General features: G+C 44.0%; 2 protein-coding genes across 2 annotated transcripts in view; both read left to right on the top strand.

The window, feature by feature from the left end:
- The first annotated feature begins 29 nt into the window (after positions 1–29).
- Positions 30–27,690, top strand: part of LOC138800063 (zinc finger protein 420-like) — an 80,051-nt gene continuing 52,390 nt past the window's right edge. The window contains exons 1-12 of the mRNA XM_069981870.1: positions 30–163; positions 907–1,059; positions 1,922–2,089; positions 2,542–2,665; positions 2,750–2,844; positions 4,069–4,171; positions 5,412–6,280; positions 17,484–17,672; positions 17,754–17,877; positions 17,984–18,099; positions 20,137–20,239; positions 20,335–20,423. Of these exons, the coding sequence (XP_069837971.1) occupies positions 982–1,059; positions 1,922–2,089; positions 2,542–2,665; positions 2,750–2,844; positions 4,069–4,171; positions 5,412–6,280; positions 17,484–17,672; positions 17,754–17,877; positions 17,984–18,099; positions 20,137–20,239; positions 20,335–20,423 (2,058 nt within the window). The 5' untranslated portion in view covers positions 30–163; positions 907–981. The remainder of the gene's footprint in view (positions 164–906; positions 1,060–1,921; positions 2,090–2,541; positions 2,666–2,749; positions 2,845–4,068; positions 4,172–5,411; positions 6,281–17,483; positions 17,673–17,753; positions 17,878–17,983; positions 18,100–20,136; positions 20,240–20,334; positions 20,424–27,690) is intronic.
- Positions 20,863–27,542, top strand: LOC138799613 (uncharacterized). The gene is made up of 8 exons (XM_069981058.1): positions 20,863–21,019; positions 21,131–21,319; positions 22,675–22,777; positions 23,791–23,843; positions 24,609–24,680; positions 24,813–24,905; positions 26,825–26,921; positions 27,258–27,542. Exons 1-8 carry the CDS (start codon positions 20,939–20,941, stop codon positions 27,263–27,265), a joined length of 696 nt encoding a protein of 231 aa, XP_069837159.1. The 5' UTR covers positions 20,863–20,938; the 3' UTR covers positions 27,266–27,542.

The following is a 27,690-nucleotide window of genomic DNA, read 5'->3' on the forward strand; positions in this document are numbered from 1 at the left end:
TTGCAGACATTTTGGTGATTTACTTTTTTTCAATGAGAAGCTTGGAATACCATGACTACATTTCCCAGGATTCTCGTCTCTTCCCAGCCGCGCAATAGTGATGTCATCACAGAGCCGACCTTGGGGGGCTACAAAGAGAGGGCTGAAGGCTTAGAGCTGGGTGGTAAGATGAGGGGCTGTGAGTCAGAAGATAGATACTTATAGTGCAGTGCTGCATAGATTACATTGGCTAGAGAGAGTAGAATTTACAGTTATGAAATGCTCCTCTCTATGGTGGATGCATAGGGTATAGCGCCCCCTTGCTTTCTCCAATCCAGAGGGTAAAAGTATTGGCACACATTATGCAAATTATGGAGGTATCCAATCAGATGCCCCTAGTTGGATCACATGACCATACCTTTGCCCTCTATAGATTTGTCAAAGCATTGTTACCCAACTGTTAGTGTAACCACAGGTTGGGGGTCACTTTCCTCAATCAGTCCAGTCTGCTTTTAACCCAAATGAGTCACATGATAAATTGGGGACTTTGTTTTTTTATTGGTACAGATTTGGGGGGGTTTATATTATTTTTTTAACATATATATTGTAGTTATTTTATTGTCTTAAAGGGGTTATCCAGGCTTAGGAAACATGGTCGCTTTCTTCCAGAAATCACACCACTGTTGTCATCAGTTAGGATTTGAATTTGCAGCTCAATTCCGATGAGATAAATGGAGCAGAATAGTGATACCACACACAACCTAAGAATAAGGGTGGCACTGTTTTTCTGTCTTTCCAAGAAAGTAGCTGTGCTTTTTTTTAACCTCCTTTTTTTTTTTTTTTTTTTTTTTTTTTTTTACTTAATCTTTTGGAAGCTTTACATTGTAATTGCTTTTCATATTAGAGGGACCTATCTTGTTTTCTTAGGTGTAAGGGACGTGGCCCTGGCTGTGCCTATACCAGAGCCCATGTGTCAGTAAAAGTGACTTAATAAGTGACAAAATGAGCTTGAACCAGAGTCACATGACTGAGAAGATATTACACCTCACACTGGAAATTATCTACCTCCTGACTGGAGAGGTAAGAGATCATTCTGGGAAGTAAGTCACATGACATCACATCCTCATTGTGCCATTTGCAATATAGTTAAATTGAATGTACCATCAGGCCTGGTCTGAAGCATTGGAGGTGGGCCTATCCACCCCCAGTGGGAGGAAACCCCTGCCTTTCTATGATACGGCTCAATTGATTCTAATGGAGCCCCATCATAGAGAAGTGTGGGTTTCCTCCCACTGGGGGTGGATCAGCCCACCTCCAATGCTTCCGCCCAGGCCTCATGGTACATTCACTTTAAGGCTATGTTCACACTATGTAAAACTACGGCCGATGTCAACAACAGCCGTAGTTTTTGCGGGGTGGAACATTTCCTTAGTTTCAATGGGATCCCGGCCGGAGTGCATACACATCATATACGCTCCGGCCGGGATCCCGTGCGGCCCCGCAAATAACTGACATGTCAGTTTTCTGCGGCCGCAATTCAATGAATTGTGGCCGTAGGAAACCCCTGTCAGTTAACACTATGAAGCAAGCGGCTCCGGCCGCTCACTCCATAGTGTCCAGGGGGAAGCTCTAATGCGGGCGTGCGCTGATGCGCCCGCATCAGAGCTCTGCGGCCGGACAGATCTTCTGGCCGGTACTTAAGTACCAACCGCAATGATCCGGGCAGAGACCGGCTGTTCCGTGACCCGGCCGGGGTCAAGGAACGGCCAGTCTCTTACGAAGTGTGCACATAGCCTAAGACTGCATTCACACGTTCTGTGTTCCTCACAGAACACGGACGTGGATTGCCTGTAACTCTTCATACATTCCTAATTTCCTAACATTGCTGAGAACTGTGCTTGTTATAGGGGGATAGATGGGAATTCACCTTCAATTTTCTTAGGATTATGGACCTTTGAAGAAATCCAAGAAACCCCAGGAGTTGAGAGAAAAAAATAAGACACAGAGCCTCATCCCCAAATCTCCTCCATTCTCACCATTACACGAGGGAAGCAAACATGAGAAGATCCTAGAAATCACCAATAAGATCATAGAGCTGCTGACTGGAGAGGTGAGCGCTGCTGGGAATGCTGGGGCATAATACTGTAACACTTAGGCCTCATTCACACGTTCAGTCATTTTTCTGGACCGCAAAACCTCCTGCTATTTTTACTTTGTGGTCCGTAAAAGTCATCTGTATTTGCATCCGTATTGCATCAGTTTCTGTATCTGTTTCCCTAAAATGTGCATAGTACTAGTTTGCATACATTTGATCCATGTTTTTTGCGGACTTCGCGGATGCCATGCCACGGATCCCATTGGTAATCCGTGCTGCAATCATAATTCGCACTAGGGCATGTCCTTTTGTTTTTTACGGAATGGAATTAACCGGACTATGTTAATAGCCCAATATAATTCAATGTGCTCTAAGTTGCACCATAATTACGGACAACTTTTCTGAACGTTTGAATAAGGCCTTAGGGAGAGGTCTACATGATGGCTGGGTCATTGTGTGTGCACCAGGTTCCTATAAGGTATCAGGATGTCACTGTCTATTTCTCCATGGAGGAGTGGGAGTATTTAGAAGAACACAAGGACCAATACAAGGACATCATCATGGAGAACCACCAGACCCTCATGTCCCCAGGTAAGAGATATATCTACATGCACAAGTTCACTGATTAGTCCTGTGTAGACAACATATTCAGTCTGTGTATGGGTCTTCTTACAGATGGGTCCAGTGAAAGGAATACACCAGAGAGATGTCCTAGTCCTGTCTGTCTTCAGGATTTTGTAAAGGAAGATAAACTGTGCCCGGACTATTCGGTAATACAATAATGATAATGTGTGAGTAGTAAAGGTCCTATTAGAATGTTCTTGGGTACCACACATTTAAGACAGTCGTCTGTTAGAATATCAAAAGTTTTGATCTGTTGGGGTCTGAGTGTTCAGACCATGACGGATTGAGAGAAAGAACCTGGAGAAGTCAGCACTTAGCTCTGTGTCACCTGACCTTGACAGACTCCCAATGCAAGCCAATGGGGCCATCAAGGTCTCATAAACAAAGACCATGGAGAGGAGTGCACAGCAGCGCAGTCATCTCCCTGCTTGTTTTACTGACCCTGACCAATAAAAACCTTTACGGTAGCTTCACATGTACCGGATCCCCAGCGGATTTCACGCTGCAAATTTGCAGCGAAATCCGTTGCGGATCCTGTACTGTGAAGCTGAATGGGTCCCATAAATAGCTGTCTCTATGGGACCCGGCCCCTTTAACAACAACCCAAGTTGAGGAGTTGCCAGAGTGGCCCTCCCCAAGGTAGAAGTGTACTCTGCCGGAATGGTGGAGGTGTGTAGAATAAGAGATAGAAAATACTCGTACTCACGGACGACTTCTAGTCTTGACCGCCTTATGCCCCCTAGCTGCGAGCTACCAGTCATAGGTGGGTAATACAAGCCCCAGACCTTGTTTTCTGGGTTGAGCAAACTCCCGAGCCTTCCCAGTTGCCCTGCGCAGTGGAATACGCAGACGTTCTGTACCTTTGTTCCACTGGGGTCAGTTCCTATGACTCCTAAGGTAACTGCCCTGCACTTTGTTGAGAGGACAGTGTGGGCTAAGTGTTCCCTGTTTGGCTTTTCTACCCTTGTAGCTAGCTTAGCACTGCATACTGATCCTGTTACTCATAAGAAAAAACACTGTGGCTTGCTTAGCTTGTGTCCCCGTCAGAGGACCTGGCCACGACCAACTTCAACTCACTAACTAACCAACTCACTCCTCACAGTAGTGAGACCTAGTGAGAAGAACACTAGCTGCAGTGGATACCTCATCCAACTTGTGTAAGCCCGAGAGAGTTACCTTACTCAGGTGCAATAAGACTTAGGGGCCCATACTGGGTCACATACTACATACTTTACATATCTATTCTTCCAGAGGTCCGCAATGAACTAGTCATGCAGAAGTGTGGGAGAGTCTGCACCCCTATAGGGTTTAGTATAAGATATCTGTTTCTAAAAAGAAAAACATCATGGATATTTCTCTTTTTTTCTCAGGAGGAGAACTTTAATATTATAGTTGTTGATGTTGTACCTAAAACAGAACAGGATGATAAGATAAAGATTAAAGAGGAAGATACTCATGATGGTTTTGACTCTGGTGAGTATGATTATTCGGAAAGCACAGTGGAGGCCGCAACGTTGCAGACTGTTTGGTTTGGAACATTGATAAATTGATATCCCGATAGTTGTGATCTTACAATGACAAACAGATACTGTTACAGAACAATGACAGATTGACAGTGATGTTCCTTGAATTATGGTTCAGAGAACACAATGGTATTGCTTTAGCAGACCCAACCTGACTTTGACCGTGCAGCTTTTTTTACTTAGTATATAGAACTACATGGTGACTTTGGTCCTGCGACATGAAGATCACAATGTCACACTGCTGAATCTCCACTAATAATAGTAATTGTGCTTGTATTACAGTATCATTATTATTATTTATTTATAAAGCGCCCTTAATTCCCCAGTGCTAGTACAGTACAGCAGGTTTAGATTTCTGCTGACTGTCATGTTATAGCTACAATAATTTGTGGGCCATAGTAAGAGTGTCACGACATTCTAATATTAAAGATGTTCCCTCTGGGTCTCCACTTCTGTGTTCCTGTGATGTTCCAACCCCACAGGATCTTCCTGCTTAGCCAGTCAGTGGCTGCAGCGGGTCCCATCTCAGTCAGTGATTGGGTGAGTGAGCCAGTTCCTGATGGTTTGGAATGTCAGGAGCCAGGAAAACGTGACGACCAGGAGCATCAGCATTATTGCTGTGGGGGACCAGAGGAGGTGGGTATAGCATGTGTAGTATTTTACGTCATCCCAGCCTTGAAGCTAATTTTTGTTTACCCCTAGACAATTCCTTTAATGTCACATGGCCAAAATCAACATAGAGTCCTATCCTTAAAGGGGTACTCGGGAAAAAAAATATTTTCAAATCAACTGGTGTCAGAAAGTTATACAGATTTGTAATTCACTTCTATTTAAAAATCTCAAGCCTTCCAGTACTTTTCAGCTGCTGTATGTCCTGCAGGAAGTGGTGTATTCTTTCCAGTCTGACATGGTGTTCTCTGCTGCCACCTTTGTCCGTGACAAGGACTGCTTAGAGCAGGAGAGAATACCCATAGAAAACCTCTTCTTCTCTGAACAGTTCTGCAATAAAATAGTTTGGAGAGCACTAGGGATTATTGATACCCCATGGGTATAGCTTCTGTACACTAGTCCAGCATTGTGGGATAGAGACAACTTCCACTTTTTTTTAATTTTAGAAATTCATATAAGTGCTGTGGTGTCGGTTTCAGCTCCATGTATCGATTTATGTTGTTTTTTTGGGCTTTTTATAGACAGTGGCGTAATATACAACAGTGAAGCTCAGAGTTTACAAGAAAGGTCAGAGAATGTGAACCAGCTTGATCATTCAGAGCTCTCCAGTGGTCAGTCCGATCCAGATACACAGAACTTCAAACAATATATTTGTTCTGACTGTGGAAAATACTTCTCTCGCCTTTCCCATTTCACGATCCATCGGCGAATTCACACAGGGGAGAAGCCATACGTTTGCTCAGAATGTGGAAAGAGCTTTTCTTGTAATTCCTATCTGGTCAAGCACCAAAGAAGTCACACTGGGGAGAAGCCTTTCGCCTGCTCAGAGTGTGGAAAGTGTTTTAATCAGAGTTCTAACCTCTTCAAGCACCAGAAAACTCATACCGGTGATAAACCATTTATGTGCTCCCTTTGTGGGAAATGCTTTACCCAAAAATCCCATCTCGTCATCCACCAAATCATCCACACCGGAGAAAAGAGATTCAACTGTCCTGAGTGTGGAAAGTGCTTCAGCAATAATGCCAGGCTAGTTGCTCATATACGGGTCCACACAGGAGAAAAGCCCTTTGGTTGTTCTCTGTGCGACAAGCGCTTCACTCAGAAATCCCATCTGGTCAAACACCAAGTGGTTCACACTGGAGAGAAACCATTTGGGTGTTCAGAATGCGGAAAATGTTTTATTAGTAACTCACATCTTGTGATACACCAAAGAATCCACACAGGAGAGAAGCCATTTTCCTGTACAGAATGTGGAAAGAGATTCACCCAGAAATCGGACCTGGTTCGCCATGCAAAAATCCACATAGGAGATAAACCATATTCATGTACAACATGTGGGAAACAGTTTCTTTGCAAGGCGTATCTAGTCCAACATCACAAGGTCCACAAGGCGGAGAAGGGAACCTGACTACGTAGGAAGAAAAAAAAATTATTCATTAATTTAAAGAATGTAAGATATTTTAAATGGATTGGAGAAAAAAGCAGTAAACTTGTTTTCTTCTTTTTGGGTCTTATTTATGTCCATATACAGCCCTCTGATGCGCTCCCTGCTCTGGCTTAAAGGGGTTATTCAGGATTAGAAAAAGCAAAGCTTCAAACCATTTCCCAGGTTGTGTGCAGTATTACAGTTCAATCCATTTACTTCAATGGAACTGAGCTGCAAAGCCACACCCAAACTGAGGACAAGAGTTGTCCTTTTTTCTGAAAGAAACAGCCATGTTTTCTTAGCCCGCATAACCCCTTTAAAAGAGGAGGGTGGATCCAAGTTTTTAGAAATTCAGTAGCACAGTAAAATAAGACTAAAGGTTATATTGTGAAACCTAAGATTGCAGCAGCCATAAAAAAGTCTTGTATAGCATACATTCACTTCTGTTAAAACTGCCTCCCTTGCGCCTCATTAACAGAGTGAAATTAAAGGGGTTATCCAGCATTACAAAAACATGGCCACTTTCTTCCAGAGACAGCACCACCTTTGTCTCCACTAACTAACGCCACCGCTGCTACTGAATAAGATCCACTGTACACAGATGACCCTTACAGTCATATAGCAGTAGCTCCAGCTCTACACATGTTCTGTACTCCATATACATTACAGTGCAGTTATATCAGGTTACTCACAGGGGACGTCTTCTCTAATCAGAGACACATATTAGGCTCCTCACTCTGTCACCATCCTCATCTCTCTACAAACTGTACATCTGTATTGGCCCCTTTACACTCTCAGTTAATGGGTAGGCTGACTCTATCTGATCCCCCTTATAGAATATGCCCCCCTCTGTGTAGAGATGGCCCCTTGCTCAGTCTTCCATATAGATGGCCCCATGTGCATCTCCTTGGGAGCCCCTCTCTATGTAGTCCCTCTATAGTAGATGCCCCCCTTTGATGTCCCCCCTATAGATGGTCCCCTCTGTGTATCCCTTATAGTATACGGCCCCCCTTTGTGTAGTCCCCCTTTTCAGACTGCTGATCTCTGTGTATTCTCTCTTATAGATGGCTCCCTCTGTGTATTACCCCTTATAGATGGCTCCCTCTGTGTATTACCCCTTATAGATGGCCCCCTCTGTGTATTACCCCTTATAGATGGCCCCCTCTGTGTAGTCCCCCTTTTCAGACTGCCGATCTCTGTGTATTCTCTCTTATAGATGGCTCCCTCTGTGTATTACCCCTTATAGATGGCCCCCTCTGTGTATTACCCCTTATAGATGGCCCCCTCTGTGTATTACCCCTTATAGATGGCCCCCTCTGTGTAGTCCTCCTTATAGATGGCTCCCTCTGTGTATTACCCCTTATAGATGGCCCCCTCTGTGTATTACGCCTTATAGATGGCCCCCTTACAGATGCCGACTGTGTTGTCCCCCTCTGCCCCTCTTTTAGATGACCCCCTGTGTTGTCCCCCTTATAGATGTCCCCCTGTGTTGTCCCCCTTACAGATGCCCCCCCTTGTAGATGACACCCCTGTGTTGTCCCCTTATAGATGCCCCCCATGTTGTCCCCTTACACATGCCCCCCATATAGACGCCCCCTCCTTACAGATGGCCCCTATGTGTTGTCCCCCTTGTAGATTCCCCCCTGTGTTGTCCCTTTATACATGCCCCCCTTATGTTGTCCCCCATATAGATGCCCCCCCTTGTTGTCCCCTTATACATGCCCCCCTTATCTTTCCCCCCGGCTGATGCTGGCTCCCTGGGGGTGTCCCTGGGATTCTCGAGCAGCACGCGCACCAGGGAGCTGTGTGCGGGGCTGTTACTTCCAGGTCAGCGCTCCCTGACCCGGAAGTAACAGCCACGGCGCACACAGCTGCCTGGTGCGTGTGCTCCTCGAGAATCCCAGGGACACCCCCAGGAAGCCAGCATCAGCCTCTTGTGACTCTTGAGACCACAAGCAAAACACTGCTTGCAGTCACAAGAGTGAACGATCAATGGGATGGGCGGCGGCGGTTGGGGGACGACAGGGCAGTGCTCTTCCAGGAGGGGGGCCGCGGGCCCCCCTCCTTGGTGGGCTGGGTCGCAGTGGTGACCGCGGTGGCTATGCCACTGGGCCCTAGGGATGGGGAAGGCATGTAATGGAATGTTTCCCCGCAGAAACAGAGCTGCAGAGATTCAAAGAGTTTCCGCTTCCAACATGATATTGATACATCATGCCGCGTGGGGAAACACTCCATTACAGGGCTTCCTCGTCTGTAGGGCCCGTAATTTATGGGACAAGTGAATAAGCCCTTTGGGTGCAGGTTTTGTAATTCAGTTCTATTGCAGTGAATGGAGCTTAATTGCAAACCACACCTGACCTAGAGACAAGAGTGTTGCTGTCTCTGGAAAAATGTGGCCATATTTTTGTAGCCCTGAATAACCCCTTTAAAAAGATTGGGGGACATGTATCAAGCGGCAAAAGCGTATTTTTCGGCGGAAAGTGCCCATTTGCGAATAATTTTATTCGCAAATGGCCGTTTTGCAAATAAAATATTCGCAAATCGTCACTTTCCGCCCCGGTACGCCGGGGGGGGGGGGGGGGCGCGGAGTCCGCTCTATTCAGCATAAATTTCCGTAGTGCCGGAGCTGCGGGGACATTTTTAAGTCTGGCGCAGAAAACGCCAGACTTAATAAATGTCCCCCATGGTGTTCACACAGTTAGTAAAAACAACGTATGTGGTGTGTGCCCGCTTGAGCGTTTCAACCGGTCACATGCCAGATGGTGATGTGTGACGCCACTACTGTGGTGGTTGGTCGGAATACATCTCAGCCTGTAGCTGTACTGTCATGACGCCAGTGGCAGTGGGGCACACAGGTATGAAAGCACATCTGCTTTTATTTTAGGGAGGCTGGCTATATCCTTTCCCCTGTGGTCGGTGACTTGCCGGGCTGTGAGGGGGTCCCTTGGGCACTTATCATGGTGGTCCAGAGTGGAGTTGTGACCCACCCGGACTATCGGTACCGCCACCCACAGAAAGGGGAGATGACTCAAGGATGTGGTATCTACTGTGTAGGTACTGGAACAATAATCACTGAGTCCTGTTACCATAAATAAAATTTTCTTTACCCTGAGAATACTTTATACAATAGTTGACCATAGACTGTTGACATGACTGAACAGAATCTGTGCTGAGAGACGTAAAGTAGAAGAGCTGAGCTGACTTGGTTGTGTGCTGAAAACAGTAGAGAGTTTGTACTGAGAGTCCAGAACAGTGGAGAGGAGGTTTGTCGTGAAAGTCCCAAACCAATGTAGAAGTGTGCTCTGCCGGAACTTTGGAAGAAGAAGAAGTAGAACACTAAAGACTTGAAAATAGAAGTATACTTGTGCCCGTGTTTTGACCTTTGTTGTCGTGTACCACCTGTGGCCCTTTAGTGTCGGGTGAAACAAGGTCCAGACCTTGTTACCTGAGTTGAGCAGAGTGGTCAGGATTTTCTGGTGACACCCGTGCTGCGAGATAGAGTACGTAGGCTTCTAGCAACTTTGCTCTATACGGATCAGTTCCTCTTGCAGAATACTGTCCTGCACTTTTAGATGCATTCTCGGCGTGGGTTGGGGTAATCTCTGACTTGTCCTCACCTGAGTAGCTTAACACTGCATAGTGTGTAGAAGTGCTGCTTTCAAGAAACTGGTGTCTGCGTCTCCCATGTGCATCTATCCACTACCACCGACTAGACTACACTGGACAAACCGACTAGGTGTGGGAACCTGGCAAATCCAGGGACCAGCTGGACTACAGCAGGTACCATCCTATTTTGTGTCTTCTCTCCACCACGACTTAGGCAAGACTTACTAAGTGTGGGTGTGTACTTCCACTCCCCATGTGACGTAGTAGTTCAGGTGTCAGTTCCGCGGATTTACCAGAGGACTACAGGAACCAAAATAACGGCGCTTGACAGCTTCAGAGTTAAATAGTTACAATAGTATACTTTAATAGTCACATGCGCAGAACGTTTCCAGGAAATAATACCCCTTTGTCAAGTAAAAGAGAGAGAGAGACAAAGGGGTATTATTGCCCGGAAACGCGTTGTGCATGAGACTATTAAAGTTTACTATTGTAACTATTCAACTCTGAAGCCGTCAAGCGCCGTTATTCTGGTTCCTGTAGTCCCCGGGTAAATCCGTGGACCTGACACCTGAACTACTACTTCTCATCCCACAATCCCCTGGCTTGGAATCGCGCTATCTGCACTTGGGACCTGTCTGTTTCAGCTACAATCATCATTATTTTTCTCCACTGAAAACGCATAGAGGTGTTGTGTTTTTAGCACAACACCATCAGGTGAGCAGTTCGACACTCAGACTGTTTGCCCCTGCTTCCTTTCCCTTACGTCATTACCCTATGGCACCTTGCTTATCTTTTTAGTTTCCCCATGTGACAACTTCCTACAGGAGGTGTAATGTCCCCTGTGAGTGGTGAAGAAAGTATACAGAGAAAGGAGCATAGAGATAGGTAAAGAAGAAAAGAGGGCTCTCATTGGTACACAGATTATAACAAACCATAACCTATTAGTTACTACAGCTCTGCAATATAAAGGTACAGTTACATAGAGTAGCGACATGCACTAGTAACACCCGTGGTGAGACACCACACATACACAACATGTATTCCGCCAGAAAAATAATTTGAAAATCAGCTTGGCTTTCACATTTTTGTTTTTTTGGATGCTGTTGTTTTGTTTTTTTTTGCTTGGGTTTTTTCAGCCAGTTTGTATGAACGTACCCTAAAGTTTTGTTGGTCATGGCAGGTTTTTTGATTTACCAAAATCCTGGTAAAACACAAAATTGCAAAAATTTGGCAACACAGGCTGGGCAGTGTTGATCCAGAAGAAGTTTTACCACATAATAGTTTTACCACATTATGAAAACTATAAAAATAAATTTAAAAAAAAACAATTGTGACATTGCAGGTTTGATTTTTTTTTTTTTTTGTCCCCATTCTCCCTCCAAAATGTATAAATGTTCTTCAATACATTATTGTTTACAATCTACCTCTCATTTGGCTGCACTGAAGAAAAAAAAACCTTATGACCACTGGGGCCATTAAGGCCCCTGCGTTTTGCATCAGCTATATTTATTTGACACCTCAACTGCAACTGATGTTGCAAACTGCAGTTATATAGCTGTTAGGGCCAGGAGACACACAACACCTTCAATATATTTGTATCTGCTTCTGAAGTGCTGAGGTTTATACTGCCTCTTAGTTTCCCCTACCATTCTTATCTTTGATTGACACATAAAGCTGAGCCTCAAGCAGGGATAGGGTGGGAGAGGCAGCGAGGAGGCATAACACTTAGCACTTCAGGTGCTTGGTAAGCATCCTTATATTTCTTAGATTTAAAGGGAACCAATCACCCAGAAAATCAATGTAAAGACAAGGATATGTGCTGATAGATCACCCAGCACACTTCCCAAATATGCCCCTGTAACCTCTGTGCCCCCCTCAATTAGACAGTAATCTTACTTTGTTCAGGTCACGCGCTGTATGTAAATTTTTGCTAACTAGTCCTGGTGGGCGTATGTAGTCACGGTCCGGGGGCGTATCTAGTCACGGTCCGGGGGCGTATGTAGTCACGGTCCGGGGCTGTAATCACGCCCAGAGGGGCGTGATTCGGAGGCTTGCGGTCCAGTGACGTCATCCGGCGGCTTGCGTTCCGCGTCGCGGCCGCGCTGACGTGTTCGGGAACCCGCGCATGCGCAGTACGGCGGGAGATGACGGTGACGTACTGCGCATGCGCGGGTTCCCGAACACGTCAGCGCGGCCGCGACGCGGAACGCAAGCCGCCGGATGACGTCACTGGACCGCAAGCCTCCGAATCACGCCCCTCTGGGCGTGATTACAGCCCCGGACCGTGACTACATACGCCCCCGGACCGTGACTAGATACGCCCCCGGACCGTGACTACATACGCCCACCAGGACTACATACGCCCACCAGGACTAGTTAGCAAAAATTTACATACAGCGCGTGACCTGAACAAAGTAAGATTACTGTCTAATTGAGGGGGGCACAGAGGTTACAGGGGCATATTTGGGAAGTGTGCTGGGTGATCTATCAGCACATATCCTTGTCTTTACATTGATTTTCTGGGTGATTGGTTCCCTTTAAGTAAATACCAATAAATACCAAAACCAATCCACTATTTTACACATTTTATATTATAGAAAGTTCCCTTGGAAGTAAGCAGATAAGCGCCACAACAGGATACATGGAGCATTGGACATTACTTAGGCGTTGTCTGAGAAACAGATTTTTTTTTTCCAAACGCAGCCCGATTTCCGCATAAGGCACCATTTTATTTCCGAGCACCGCCTAGGGGAGAAGCACTGGAGGTGGGCCCCCGTCCCCAGTGAGAGGAAAACCCGGCCCTCTATGATGTGGCTACAGTGATTCTAATAGAGTCGTGTCATAGAGGGAGAGGTATTTCCTCCCACTGGGGGGCGGGGGCCCACCTCCAGTGCTTCACCCCCGGCCAGTGCCCGGCTTCGCCGCGCCGGCCCATTCATATGCAAAACTTAAAGCGACTCTGTAGCCACAATCTTTCCCCCCTAAACCACTTGTACCTTCGTATAGCTGTTTTTAATCCAAGATTTGTCCTGGGGTACGTTCAGCAGGTGATGCAGTTATTGTCCTAAAAAACAACTTTTAAACTTGCAGCCCTGTGCTAAACTGCCATGGCCTAGAGCAGTGATGGCTAACCTTGACACTCCAGCTGTTGCAAAACTACAATTCTCATCATGCCTGGGCAGCCAAAGCCATATCTTTGTTTTGCAACAGCTGGAGTGTCAAGGTTAGCCATCACTGGCCTAGAGTATCTGCCACTGGCAGGATTATCCCTATTCCTCTGCAGTGAACATTGCACAGGTGCCTTAACGATCCAGCCCATGTGCCGTGCTCACACAGCTGATGAATAGGAGCAAATCTGCCTGGAGCATTCCTAATGATGAGGAGGGCGGGGAGGAGGGAGAGAGAGGTTGTGCCAGCCTAATGCAAAGATACTCTAGGCTACGCCAGTTTGACTCAGGGCTGCAAGTTTAGAAGTTGTTTTTTAGGAGAATAACTGCATCACCTGCCGAACGGACCCCAGGACAGATCTTGGATTAAAAGCAGCTATACGAAGGTAGAAGGGGTTTGGGGGTTACAGATTGTGGGTACAGAGTCGCTTTAAAGTGAATATACTGATGGTACATTCGCTTTAAAGTGTACCTGTCATTAAAACTTTCAAAATCTAAATCAAACTTGTAAAATGAAGGTAATTTTCTCACATTAACCCTCCGTGCAGTTTTCAGGATATTAGCAGTTTATTTCATATGCTAATGAGGTCTTAGTGCACTGTACCACCCCTTGTAAAACTAGCAGAGTGGCGCAGATCAATAGGAGAGGTGCGCCTGCTGGGGTGGATCGGTGCACTGGGGGTGTAGCCCCGCCTCCAGCGCACCAAAACGCCTGATTGGCATATTCAACACACTAGAAATTAAAGAAGTGGAAAATCCCCCCCCCCCCCCCCATAATCTGCATCAGAAATCCATTCAGTGTTTGATGTGGATTTACACTGTGAATAACTTGCTGAAAATCCAAGCCGAAATGTAGAAAAATGACAAGTTACTATTTTTTTCATCCTGTAAAACTTACAATGTGTGTTTTTTTTTGTTTGTTTTTTTAACTCCACATATTTCAGTGTTGATATTTCCATTGAAGTTAATGGGAAGTTGACTTCAATGTGGAAATGTGGATCAGCGATTATTCCACATCCAAATCAGAGGCATATTTTAGCTGCACATACCCTATAACTCACATCATGTATCCTAAAGCCACAGGGGAATGAGAATAAGAAATCATGCTATACACTTTCAGAAGTATTACAAACGAGAAGCAAGATCACATGACCGGAGACTATCACATGACGTCGCCGCCGCCGCAGAGCAGCAGAGCGGAGCACGTGATCCTGAGGCTGCCCGCCGACCAGACCAAAGAAGTGGAATGGAACGCAAAACGGCGAGCGCCTTGGAACGCAGCACCCGGAAGTGGTCTAGACGATGCTTGGAGTGATTTCCTGCACGTTTATCTGTGGGGCAGAGGCTGTACGGCTTCACAGGCTCTAGGTGAAGGGGTCCTCACTTGCTGGTGTGTAGCTCCATATTACATGACTGTTTTATCACTATCACTGGATGCAGTATATAACGGGCGTGGATAATGGTTAGGAAAAGGTCAGTCAGACTGATGTTATAGGGACTGGGACCCAGGAAGGGGCTGGTTTCACCAGTCAGGTGTTAGTGGGTGCACCTGCTTAAAGGGGTTGTTCTATGATTAAACAGTCACCCACCTACAGAGGTGATAGGTATCTGCTTGGTGAAGGGCTGACCCCTGGGACCCCCATAGTCATGAGAAGTAGGGTACTTAATCCTTTTGGCTGCAGTGTCAATGCACTGGTCAATGCTCCGTGGCCTATGAATATGGCGTGCAACAATCCCTTTAGGCAGGGTTCACATTGTACGTTATTAAAAGATGACACTACATAGCACTACCGGTAATGGCGTTGCTCACACAAGGCTGTTTTCAATAAATTAAAGGGGTTATCCAGTGCTACAAAAACATGGCCACTTTCTTTCAGAGACAACACGACTCTTGTCTCCAGTTCAGGTGCGGTTTGCAATTAAGCTCCATTCACTTCAATGGAACTAAGCAGCAAAACCCTGCCTAAACTAGAGACAAGAATAGGGCTGTCTCTGGAAGAAAGTGGCCATGTTTTTGTAGCGCTGGATAACCCCTTTAATCAGAATTTTGGCCACATTTATAATAGTTTGCATACCACTGCAATGTCTTTACTGTACATGTAAAAGCTTTCTGACTTAGACTTTTTTTTTTTTTTTTTTTTTTTTTTTACAGAGGTGACGTCCACCCCTGCCACCAGGACTATACACTCTCAGGGTGGGCAGGATGGACATGGAAAACAATCATTTGAATGAAAGCGCACTAAAGCTTGCCCTGGAGATTATGTACCTGCTGACAGGAGAGGTGAGTGATGCAAGGACCATGCTATCACCAGTTTACCAGTCTGTTTCCAGGGACAGATAGAGGATATAGAGAACTTTGATCACCCGCCTATATACGTTATCTATCCTTGGTTCTTTTCTCCCCATCGTCCGCTTCAGATAGACGACTATGGCCTCTATGCCTACTTCTATTTTTTATAGAAGGGAATAACAGTCCTTAGTTAGGAACAGACACAACACAGCGCACATGTATCCGAGGAGCTAGGGATAAAAGTTTCTCCTATTGATGTTTTCTTAATTTCAGTAGAAGGTTCAGTATATGTAACAGACATGCATTATAATAAGTGCAACCTGAGCAGCTGATTAGGGCTTAATGCTTCGTTGTGAGCCATGAAAGTTGGATCCCAGGATCTCCGTTCTCATTATCAGATCTTCACTGATCAGTTGTCAAGCAGAATGGTGATGTGTTGTTTGTTGGACAACACCTTTAAAGTACATGTCAAAAGTTTTGATTGATCAGGGTCTGAGTGTTTAGACCGACAACAAGCTGGTAGAAGTTGCACTCAACGAGGTCCTCTCCTGACTCATTTGAGAAGACGGGCACATATTGCATGTCTACGGGGTTTGTCTCTTTACACTGAAACAGAGCGGAGAGAAGATCCCACAGCAGCGGTCTTCTCTCCGCTCATTCCTCTGATCAGTCAGGGTCTGATCACTTAGTCCTGGGCCGTGTTAAAGGAGAAGTCCAGTAAAAACTTTATTCAAGTATTGTATTGCCCCCCAAAAGTTATACAAATCACCAATATACACTTATTAAGGGAAATGCTTATAAAGTGCTTTTTTTTCCTGCACTTACTACTGCATCAAGGCTTCACTTCCTGGATAACATGGTGATGTCACGACCCGACTCCCAGAGCTGTGCGGGCTGTGGCTGCTGGAGAGGATGATGGCAGGGGGACACTGAGGGACAGAGGGCACTGGAGGGACACTGAGCATCCCTCTGCCATCATCCTCTCCAGTAGCCACAGCCCGCACAGCTCTGGGAGTCGGGTCGTGACATCATTATTTTATCCAGGAAGTGAAGCCTTGATGCAGTAGTAAGTGCAGGGAAAAAACACTTTATAAGCATTTCCCGTAATAAGTGTATATTGGTGATTTGTATAACTTTTGGGGGGCAATACAATACTTTAATAAAAATTTTGCCAGACTTCTCCTTTAAATTGTCAGGAAGAAACACCCGGCACTTCTGCCACCCAGCTGTTTGAAGAGGTCATGTAAGTGCTGCAGCCTTTCCTGCTTTCCTGCACTTGTTCTCGCATTCTCCATACTTTTATTGAAAGCAGTGCAGAGTTATCCCATTCACCTGAGGATAAGCTATTAATAACCATTTTAGGGTGCCTTCACATCTACCGGATCCACAGCGGATCTCGCTTCTGCGAATTCGGAGCGAGATCCACTGCGGATCCGGTACCATTCACCCTAATGATAGCACATACCCACAGCGGGATTGACATCCCGCTGTGAGTATGAGCTTTAACCCCCTGGTGTCTGCAGCCCCGCCACATCCCCCACTTCTGCAGCTCTGCCGCTGCCCACATCCCCCAGCCCGCACGCATCCCCGATCGCCGCCCGCCCGCATCTTCATAGCAACCCGCCGGCCGCCGCCGAGAGCATACATTACCTGCTCCTCGGCGCAGCTACTGGGTTGATGCGGACGGGCTGCGGGGATGATGGGGATGCGGGCGGCCATCTGGGATGCGTGCGGGCTGCAGGGATGATCGGGAATGCGGGCGGCAATTGGGAAAGCGGGCGCCGGGGCTGATGGGGGCAGCAGCGGAGCTGCGGCGGGCGCCAGGGGGTTAAAGCTCATACTCACAGCGGGATGTTAATCCCGCTGCGGGTATGTGCTATCATTAGGGTGAATGGTACCGGATCCGCAGTGGATCTGGCTCCGAATTCGCAGAAGTGAGATCCGCTGTGGATCCGGTAGGTGTGAAGGCACCCTTAAACTGTGGCAGAACACTTTAAAATTGTCCTCTGAAAGGGTGCCAGCCCTGCAGTACTTTTGATCTGCCTCTGCACATTAATAGTATAATATTAATCCGTGTATATATGCTGTGTTCTCTTTTATGTAGGTTTATGTTATCATTAAAAAACTTGGTGACAGCACAACATCAAGCAGTGTTCCTCAAGTATCAGAAGGATGGAACTTGGCCCAGAACACACTCATGTTGCCTTCACAAATTCCAGAAACACATGAAAAGTACAATAAGAAGAAGATCTTAGAACTCACCATAAAGATCATCGCACTGCTGACTAAAGAGGTGAGCGCTACTGAGAATATGGGGACTTAATATAGTAACACTAAGAGGCTTCTTGATGATGATTATATCATTCTGTGTCAGGTTCCTATGAGGAGTCAGGATGTCACAGTCTATTTCACCATAGAGGAGTGGGAGTATTTAGAAGGACACAAGGATCTATACAGGGAAGTAATGATGGAGAACCACCAACCTCTCACATCACAGGGTAAGAGGAGACTTTTATCTTGGGTAAATCGATTTGAGGATCATATATATATACACACACATTATAAGACCATTACATATAATTTCATCACTTTCTGTAATTGTAGGTGGTTTTAGGAGTCGAAACACAGAGCAAGAGACACATCCTAGTCATCAGCACTATTACCAGGAAGCTAAAAAGGAAAGCCAGAATGGCCCACAAGATCACCAGGAGGTGTTAATGGTGAGTAGTAGAGAGTCCTAAAGCCCTAAGGCTATGTGGAAAACATGGATATAGTCATTTGCTATATCCATGTTTTCCAGACAACCTTAGAGCTTCATCCAAGTTCAGCAGCCACCGCTAATCAGATGCCGAAAGTTCAGGTTCAGATCGACTCGAACCCGAACCCGGTTTGCTCATCTCTTGTGAATAGTACATGAGATCATTGAATAGATATGTTTGTGTTGTAATCTAAAGAAAGTAATGAGTTATGTAGGTTGGAAAAGTTAAAGACGTGCTGTAGGATCCCACTTTAATTGGGACCCACTTTAATTAAAGTAAGCACTTCTTAGGGGTGTAGGTCAGCCTCTGAGAAACCTCCATAGCTTTATTCCTCCTTGGCACAGTGCAGTGAGGAAGGGAATGTGGTCTTGGCATTCACCAAACCCAGACGCATCCATCAGACTTCCAGATAGAGAAGAGTGGCCCATCACTCTACATAATTTATTTCCACTGCTCCAGAGTCCTGGGGTAGTATTTTATTTTTACTGATCCATCCAATACTAGGTATAAAAGGCTTACATGCAGCTGCTTATACTGATTCCAGATGTAGCTTAGAACACTATTAAATCAGAGCCTTGGAGACTGTTATACATTATTCATCTCAGCACCCAGCAACCCTGCTCTGTAACTTTACATGGGCTCCATTTCATTGTCGAGTCTCTTAATTCCAAAACACTTCAAGAAATCTTATGAACTGATTTGTTGCAGCGGTGGTGTCCTACAATTATAGTAGCACACTGTATTTCATTGCATTATTTCTGGCGGTGGGTGGCACTATGATTCTGATGACTGCAGACAGGACCTAAACTTGCAGCGTAGTTTTGGCCATGTCCAGATCGCATTCTGAAAGCAAATGTGGAAACACAGCTTTAGGGTTCTCATACACTTACAGTTTTGTTGCTTTTTTGGTTTACCTAATTGGACCCTAGTTGATTTTAGAGCCTATGCAATTTACAATTTTGTCTTAAGTTGACTGTCTGGGCTTTTGCATGTGTTTTCCAGTAATTTATGACAAGAAAAACACCTGTAATAAAGCCTGGTAATGCCGATCACATGGCAACTTAGACAAAATTGCATAGGCTCTATAATCAATTATGTTCAAATTACATAAACAAAAAAATTAACAAAACTGGGAATGTGCCTAAGGGTATGTTCACACTTAGTAAAACAGGCGGAATTCCACAGCGGAACCCTGACTGTCTCAGTGTGCCATAGCCCGTCTATGGGAGAGAGCGCGCTCCTCCACAGCCGCCACTTTCCGCTCAAAGAAGTGACATGTCACTTCCTGGAGCGGAGAGCGGCGGCAGCGGAGGAGCGTGCGCCCTCTCACTCACCCACATCAGGACACTGAGCATGGCGGGATTCTTCCGCCGTATTTACTCAGTGTGAACATACCCTAAAGCTTTTACTTACCAACCCAATTCAAAGAACGTGACTTATTTGTATTCTGTGGTCTGTAACTGCTTTAGAAAATACAGACATTTCTCATAAATGAGTTACAATCCTGTTAGTTGTTTTTTTTTATTACCTAAAATACTATTTACTTGCAACGTGAGAACATGGCCTTACATGTACTCGATTTATTGTGGAAATCTAAATGAACATGTGGATGATCAATGCTTATACACAGAGCTACAAATCCCTTGCATAGCACAAAGAACAAGTGGAACATGCACATGCTTTTTTTGTTTAATATATTCAAATCCCTTGCATAGATAGTAATAATGCTAATTTACAGCTAAATCTAAAGCCACTAAAAGGATGGTAGGAACTTTCTGTTGGTCATGCCGTGCCTTTGCCTTCCATTGGCACTATATGGCAGGAGGATTTTCTCATGTATACTTCGGATGTAACTCATGTAAACTGCTCACAGAAACCAATTACAGCTTTGTTTTACTAGAGCTGAAAAATTAGTTGTAATTGTTTGCATTGGGATCAGTTTACACCAGTGATCTATGCGGCCATCGCTGGTTCTAAACAATTGTTTTATGTTTTTAGGATGGAATTGTAAAACGTATAAAAGTTGAAGTTGAAGACCAATATCAGATGAGCTGTCCTAAACCATGTAAGGAGGAAGCAGTTCCCACAGCCATATGCCCAGGTTAATAAGAGCACCTTGGTACACAGTAACTATATGTATACTCAGTTTCGGCCTGCTACAGTGTAACTTTCAATGACATTGTGTGTTTCTTACAGAAGTATCCAACATAAGAAATACAGTGGGGGGATGTCCCAATAATTCACATGTGGTGTGCAAGGCTGAGGCAGATACAGACTTTGTCCAGGTATATATTTTTTCTTATTCACTATATGTATCCATGTCACTTTACAGTCCTGTTCATTATCAACCCTGGCTTGTAAAGAGCTGCAGTGCGATTGTATTTCTTCTCTCCTAGGTGTGTCATACAATGCAAAAATATGAACTTATATGCAATAGTTTAAAACCAATAGAATCCTTTTGAGAGTAAAAAGAAAAAAAAAAATCAAGTGTGGTGTACAGTTTTTGTTCTCCATTTTTGCCAGATTTTGTCACATTTAGAATTAGGGAAATATAAATAGGCTCCTCTTCAATTTGTTTAGAACAGGGGTGTCAAACTTTTTTCCCTCAAGCCATTTCAAAGCTACAGTTGCTTGGACCGCCAATGCTTTAGCTGTTCAGGCATAATGGAAATTGTAGTTTTCCAACAGGCGACATTTTGACACCCGTGATTTAGAGGTTGCTTTAATACTTCTCTGTTTTTAGACTTCTCCTCAAAGTCATCAGCATCCACCTTCACCGGAGTCTGTTTACCGAGACCTAATGATGTATAAGGAAAGAAGTCATGTGATTAAGAGGATCCTGGAGCTCACAATGGAAATTATCTACTTGCTTTCTAGAGGGGTAAGGGATGCTGGGAATTATGTTACATGACATGTCGTCATTGACATCTGAATAGCACTCTTCTATGGAGCAGTGGGAAGAAGGAATACATTACTTTCTCTTAACCCACAGGAATATGTAATCCTAAAGTCATCTGGAGAGCATGTTATACCAAGAAGCTCCAGCCAGGAGTCAGCCGGGCAGAACAGTACCCAGGACTCCCTCATACTGCCTACGCCAAACTCCTTGACTCATGACCTACACAATGAACAGAAGATCTTAGAAGTCACCAACAAGATCATTGAGCTGCTGACTGGAGAGGTAAGCACTGCTGGGTCATTATACTGTTATATCTGCCAAAATCTGTTCAATTTGAAACAAAAAATGACTTGCGCCACATTTTCAGTGTCTTTTAGACCATTTTAAGATGCCTTTCTACCTTGCTTGATAAATGAAAGAAAAATCTTAGCCAACTTATCAAAGGTGCAAAGCTTTACTGTCACTTCAAACCTTTGACGTGTCTGTAGGACATCTAAGATTAAAGTCGTGAATTTTTTTTTTTTTTTTTTTTTTTTTTTGCAGAAATCAATAGTCCAGGCAATTTTAAGAAACTTTGTAATTTGGTTTATTAGCCGAATTTCTATTGTGAAAAAGCAGTTTGAAGCTCTCCCCCTGTCTTCATTGTTCTTCTATGGAGAAAGGGAAATGAGACACCAAGACAGGGCAACAAAGAGTTAATTAAAAGCTACATTACCTGGCTCTCTCCTCTGATGTCACCACTGACCTATCTGACCTCTGAATAGCACTCTGTATAGCTCCCCCGGGGTGTAATCTTTTGTTCTCTGCTCTCTGCTACCGACATTTCTCCTCCGTCTCTTTTCCCCCCTCCCCTCTTCCATAGCACAGACAGGATGCGTCTGATTGAGATTTCCTGATTCTGAGCAGTGGATGACAGAAAGGAGAGGAGGGGGGGCCTGGGGAAAGGCTTTTTTAAATGCAGATAATGGCATATTTGCCTAATAAACCCAATTACAAAGTTTCTTAAAATCGCCTGGACTATTGATTTCTGCAAAAAGAAAATTCACGACAGTGACTCTTTAAGTAATCTAAGAGCATCCAGGATAGAGTAAATCTTCGAGTGATTTATGAAATCTCCAAATACATGAGCTACGTTTCAATCCCACAAGGGTCTTTATCAGCTTGTGAGGTAAAAACATAGCTCACATCTTTAATGCCACAAGGCTTTCCCCTGGGATTGTCAGCCATCTGATGTGGATCTACTTTCTACATTGCCACATTTCCAATTTTGTGCTTTTGGACTCTTGCCATTGGTTATATCTGTGGGACGTGTCAAAATCCTTTTTATTAGTAGGCTTCTCAAAGTTCAAACCTCTACGGATCATTTACTTTCTGGTTCACTGCAATAAGTGAGATATAGCAGGGGAGCCTGGGGGTGAAGTACACAGCTGCATGCTTCTCCTGGTAACCCAGACCCCAAAATGTATGGCCTACTACCCTATACTACACAGCCAGAAAGATGCATCAGATTTTCAAGCAATGTGAGGCACTGTTATAAACCTGGTAAATTCTTAATATAATCTAAGTTTACACTGTCTAAATGTATTATTCCCCTAACCCATGGGTCTAGATGATAACTGTATTATTGTGTGTATCAGGTTCCTTTAAGGTGTCAGGATGTCACTGTCTATTTCTCTGTGGAGGAGTGGGAGTATTTTGAACAACACAAGGATCTGTACATGAAGCGCTTTACATCACCAGGTAAGTGGAGAACCTGAAGGATTATGCCTATAGATTTAGTTGTTACTTGTCTATGCCAATAGTTCTAATTTTTGCACAAACTTGGACCATAAAATGGTTAGGTGCCACAAAAGTCTATGTTCCCAGTCTAAATAACAGCTGGACTTAAATAGGTTGTCTTGGGAGCAGAAAACATCTTACCTGTTCTTCTCCCTGGCACTCACTTCCACTCTCTGCATCTTTCAAGACAGGAGGGCCTGGGTGACAGTCGCAATTGTTGCATACTATGTCCACAGAGTCTCCGCAACATCGTGCAGATATTGGTCTTTGTATGTAAGCATGGTTCCGCCCGCATGTGATTATCCTGACTACCACACGTCCCCTCTTGTCTAGGAAGGTACATTATACTTCTGAGTTGTGCCGAGGGTGGAAGTGAGCCCTGTGGACCGGAACAGGTAAAACATTTTCTGCTTCCCAGACAATCCCTTTAAAACGTTCTGGTTCTGCACTGTGTAGATGGATGTGTACTTTAATATGCCATAACATAGTACATTTAATTTTAAAGTGTACCTATCAGTTGGAGACCACAGAAGGATATGCTGAAAAAATCCTGCAGGTAAGGGGTTCACCTCTTATGCGGGCGCTAGCCAGAATCCTTGGAAGTGCTGTAGTCTGAATTGTAAGTGTATTATAATACACTCAACCGCTCTTCTGGGCGTTCTGTCCTCGGCTTGCATGAGAAGAGAATCACATACCTGCAGGATTGTTTCAGCATATTCTACAATGGTCTCAAAGTGATAGGTATGCGTTTAAGGTGGAATCTTAATTTGATTTACAGCTGTTTTCACAGTGTTTGTTGTGATCTTGTCAGTGGGAGGGAGAGGATCCCTTCTGATATGTGCCCATCAGCTAACTTATTAACAAAAAAATAAATATTCTATGGGCAAAGGGAAAGTGTATGTATTTGATTTTATACAGCGTTCAGAGAAGAATGGTATGTAACCAATGTATTTTCCTTTCATTCAAACCCTCAGGTTATCGCACCAGTCAAGGTTTTATTAAGAGAGATCCAGCACCGTGCAGAAACGTCAGTATTTCTTCAGATCACTTGAAGTACAATGCATCTAGTTTTTGGAACAGAAAAACTGTTTACATTAGAATTGATGGGACATAGAGCCATACTTTGTGTGGTAAATGAGTGAATGGTGTTATACAAAAAAATTAGCCATATAAAAAGGAGATTGTACTGGCAGTGCCGGGCTGTTGCTACGAAAAATATTATTTAGCTTCTTACACATAATAAACCATAGTAAGGGAAAAATGATGCTGGGAGACAAAATACTAGGAGCATGCTACAGGATCTCAGAATTTGTGCCAACCTGCATGCACATACAGTACATCCATATATATATACTTATGGAATCTACAGTGATGGTCCTAGCTGGGCCTTGGGCCTCGATGCACCATATTATACTATATAGGTTTATATATTTTTTTGTTTTAATTAACTTAGTTAACTTAAAGTTGCCCATGTGACCCAAGGTTCATATAAATAATGTAGCAAACAGTTATTAGTTCACATGTAGCCACACCAGTCTCGTAGTTCAGTTATATGTAGCCACACCAGTCTCTTAGTTCAGTTATATGTAGCCACACCAGTCTCGTTGTTCAGTTATATGTAGCCACACTAGTCTCTTAGTTCAGTTATATGTAGCCACATCGGTCTTTATTGCAGTGATACATTTATAAGGATATAAAGCCATTTCTGCAAAATTATTTATTTATTTGTTTTATTTATTTTATTTATTTTTAATTTCCTAAAACATTAAAAATGCCATCTTTAATTTTCCAGACTTCACAACATACATCTCATGGTCAACAGAATGCATTTCAGGGCGATACTGACTTTTCCGACTCTGAAGAGGTAAGTCTTTTTTCCCTCAGCACTGTATTACCATATTTTTATTTCTACGCCTGTATCTATTTATTTTTTGGCTCCATTTTAAGATGAATGAATAACTGCAGTAGATATACTTTCTTTTCTTTGGTTATTTAGACAATATCTGACAGCGAAGACTATGAGGAAGATGAAAGTCAGTCAGAGACTGACATAGAAGAGGAAGTTCCCTTGTCGAAAATCAATGACCCGGTAATCTATTTTAATAGAACTTGTATTTCTTATTTAAAATTGAACTGCAAAGGAAGCATAATGTTAAGGACACAGAAAATGTAGTATTTAGCATTTTCTTTTTTCCCTCCTTTCCTTCCATGAGCCATATGATTGTTTTTGCGGGATAAATTCTACTTTGTAATGATATGGGCCAGTTTACTATAGATGTACAGGAGAACAAAAAATACTTGCTTTGTGCTAGGTTTTGACAGCAACTATCAGCTGCTAAAAGCAGCCGGCAGCCGCTGGATATGGAAAGCGCTTTGCTTCCAAGCCCCCCCTATATCAACTCAACATCCAGGTTATGGTGGACTAAGGGGTTTATGCTGTGATAAAGAATCTATAGAAGGATTTCCAACATGTCCCTGTATGTGCTGTGCCTCAGGCACATGTTCGTACTCCATACAGTAAGGGTACCTTCACACATGGATTTCACACTGCGAATTCGCTGCGGATCCATTGCCCTTGTATTTTCTATGAGAATATTTATTCGCAGGGGGGTTAACTGCCGACCGGAGCATACTATACCTGCTCTGGGCTCCGGCTTACTTTGGGGGCTCCTGGCGTCTGCACATCCCACTCAGCAAATCGGTGGCTGCGGTGGGACAACGCACTGATTGGCTGAGCAGGACGTCCATCCGGGACCCCCGAAGCAAGCTAGAGCCCGGAGCAGGTAATGTATGTTCTGGCTGGTGGGAGGTTAACTTACATACTAGCAGCGGGATGTCAATCGCGCTGCAAGTATGTATTCTCATAGAAAATAAAATGCAATGGATCTGCAGCAGATTTCATGGTGAAATTGCAGCGTAAAATCCGCTTGAGATCCGTTACATGTGAAGACACCCTAAGGGTATGTTCACACGTACAGGATCCGCAGCAGATTTGATGGCCCTGAATTGATTTGCTTTGAATCTGCAGCTTCAAATCTGCGCCATCAAATCTGCTGCAGTGCTGCAGGGTGCGTTCACACGTACATGATTTGCAGCAGATTTGATGGCGCAGATTTGAAGTTGCAGATTCAAGTAACTCTGGGCCATCAAATTGGCTGATTTGCTGCAGATTCAAATCTGCGCCATCAAATCTGACGCAGATCCTGTACGTGTGAACGCACCCTAAGGCTGGGTTCACACACTGTATACTTCAGGCAGTATTTGGTCCTCAAGTCAGGTCCTCATAGCAACCAAAACCAGGAGTGGATTGAAAACACAGAAAGGCTCTGTTCACACAATGTTGAAATTGAGTGGATGGCCGTCATATAACGGTAAATAACTGCCATTATTTCAATATAACAGCCGTTGTTTTAAAATAACAGCAAAAATTTGCCATTAAATGACGGCCATCCACTCAATTACAACATTATGTGAACAGAGCCTTTCTGTGTTTTCAATCCACTCCTGGTTTTGGTTGCTATACAGCCTCACAAATACAGCCTCAAATATACATAGTGTGAACCCAGCCTAAGGGTGCGTTCACACGTACAGGATCTGCAGAAGATTTGATGGCAAATCAATTCTGGGCATGCAGATCCTGTATGTGTGAACGCATCCATAAAGAGAATCTGTCACCTGTAGTTCCAAACTGCTGACATTGTTAGACAGCCGTTTGAGCCAGGAGAAACAAAGTAGTTTTCATATAGCAGTCTGTGCTTCCAGAATGTAGAAAAATGCTTTTATTTTCTAGTAAAGAGTCAAAGTGGCTTTCGTGAGCTCCTGAAGTACAGCATCTCCTATACCTGACCATGCTAAGGACTTCTTCTAGCTGTCAATCAGACAGGGAGGGAGGCTTTGCCAAGCTCTTAAACAGCTCAGCGACTTACCTGGCTTCATGTTAATGCTAATCCTTATTTTTTAAAAACATAAATACTATTTTTTTTATTTTATTTTATTTTTTTTTTTTAGGACTTGCAAGTTCTCTTGAATAGATTACGAAAAATGGTGAAGGAATCAGAAGATTACAATCCACAGTGCTTCCAAAATGATCCAGAGTGGGGACCAGGTGAGGTTATTCCAGCTGATTCACTGTATTCAAGCATACTGTTAGACGCTATTAAAAGGTGTAGAGCGCCACAGCCCCAAAATAGTGAAGCGGGGATAGCTTCTAATCACCACTGCCTCACTATGCCGTGGCTTGCAACACGATTATCGTTACTGTGGAATAGGCAATCAGTTACAATTGTGGGAAAACCTTTTCAATTATTGCAGTATAGGCATATGCATGAGCCATTATGTTATTCTACATCATGCAGTTTCAGTTGTTCAACCATTTATATGGTGGGATCCATAGATCGTGCTTTTTTATCTTATTTTTTTTGTCTCCCCTCCTCTCTTTCAGGTTGTTGAGCAATGCTGCCTACCAGTGCTTGCCAAGTTTGACCCAAATAGTCATATCCTATTTCCATCATGCAGAGTCAATTGAAGTAGGAAACCTTCCCCTGAGCCTCATGAGAATTACAGTGGATTTTACTGGATGAACAATGAGGACCTTGCTTCTGACTTTTTATAAAAGAAGCACCCTATGTTTTTTTATGTATATAATACTTCAGGAATTTTGTTACAATTTGTAAAAATGTAGTATTTTATGGTGAAAAAAATTAAACAAAATTCAATTTATAGTTATTTTCTTCCTCTGTGTGCACTATTACTAAACCCTGCTATTTCTACCGTGATATTTGGTTATTAAGAAATTCAGTTAAAAATGACAGTTATCACAAACTTATTGAAATGTTCCAGCAGAAACCACTTTTCGTTTCCGACAAAAAAGTTTG

The sequence above is a fragment of the Dendropsophus ebraccatus genome, chromosome 8 (genome assembly GCF_027789765.1).
Source record: "Dendropsophus ebraccatus isolate aDenEbr1 chromosome 8, aDenEbr1.pat, whole genome shotgun sequence".
NCBI lineage: Eukaryota > Metazoa > Chordata > Amphibia > Anura > Hylidae > Dendropsophus > Dendropsophus ebraccatus.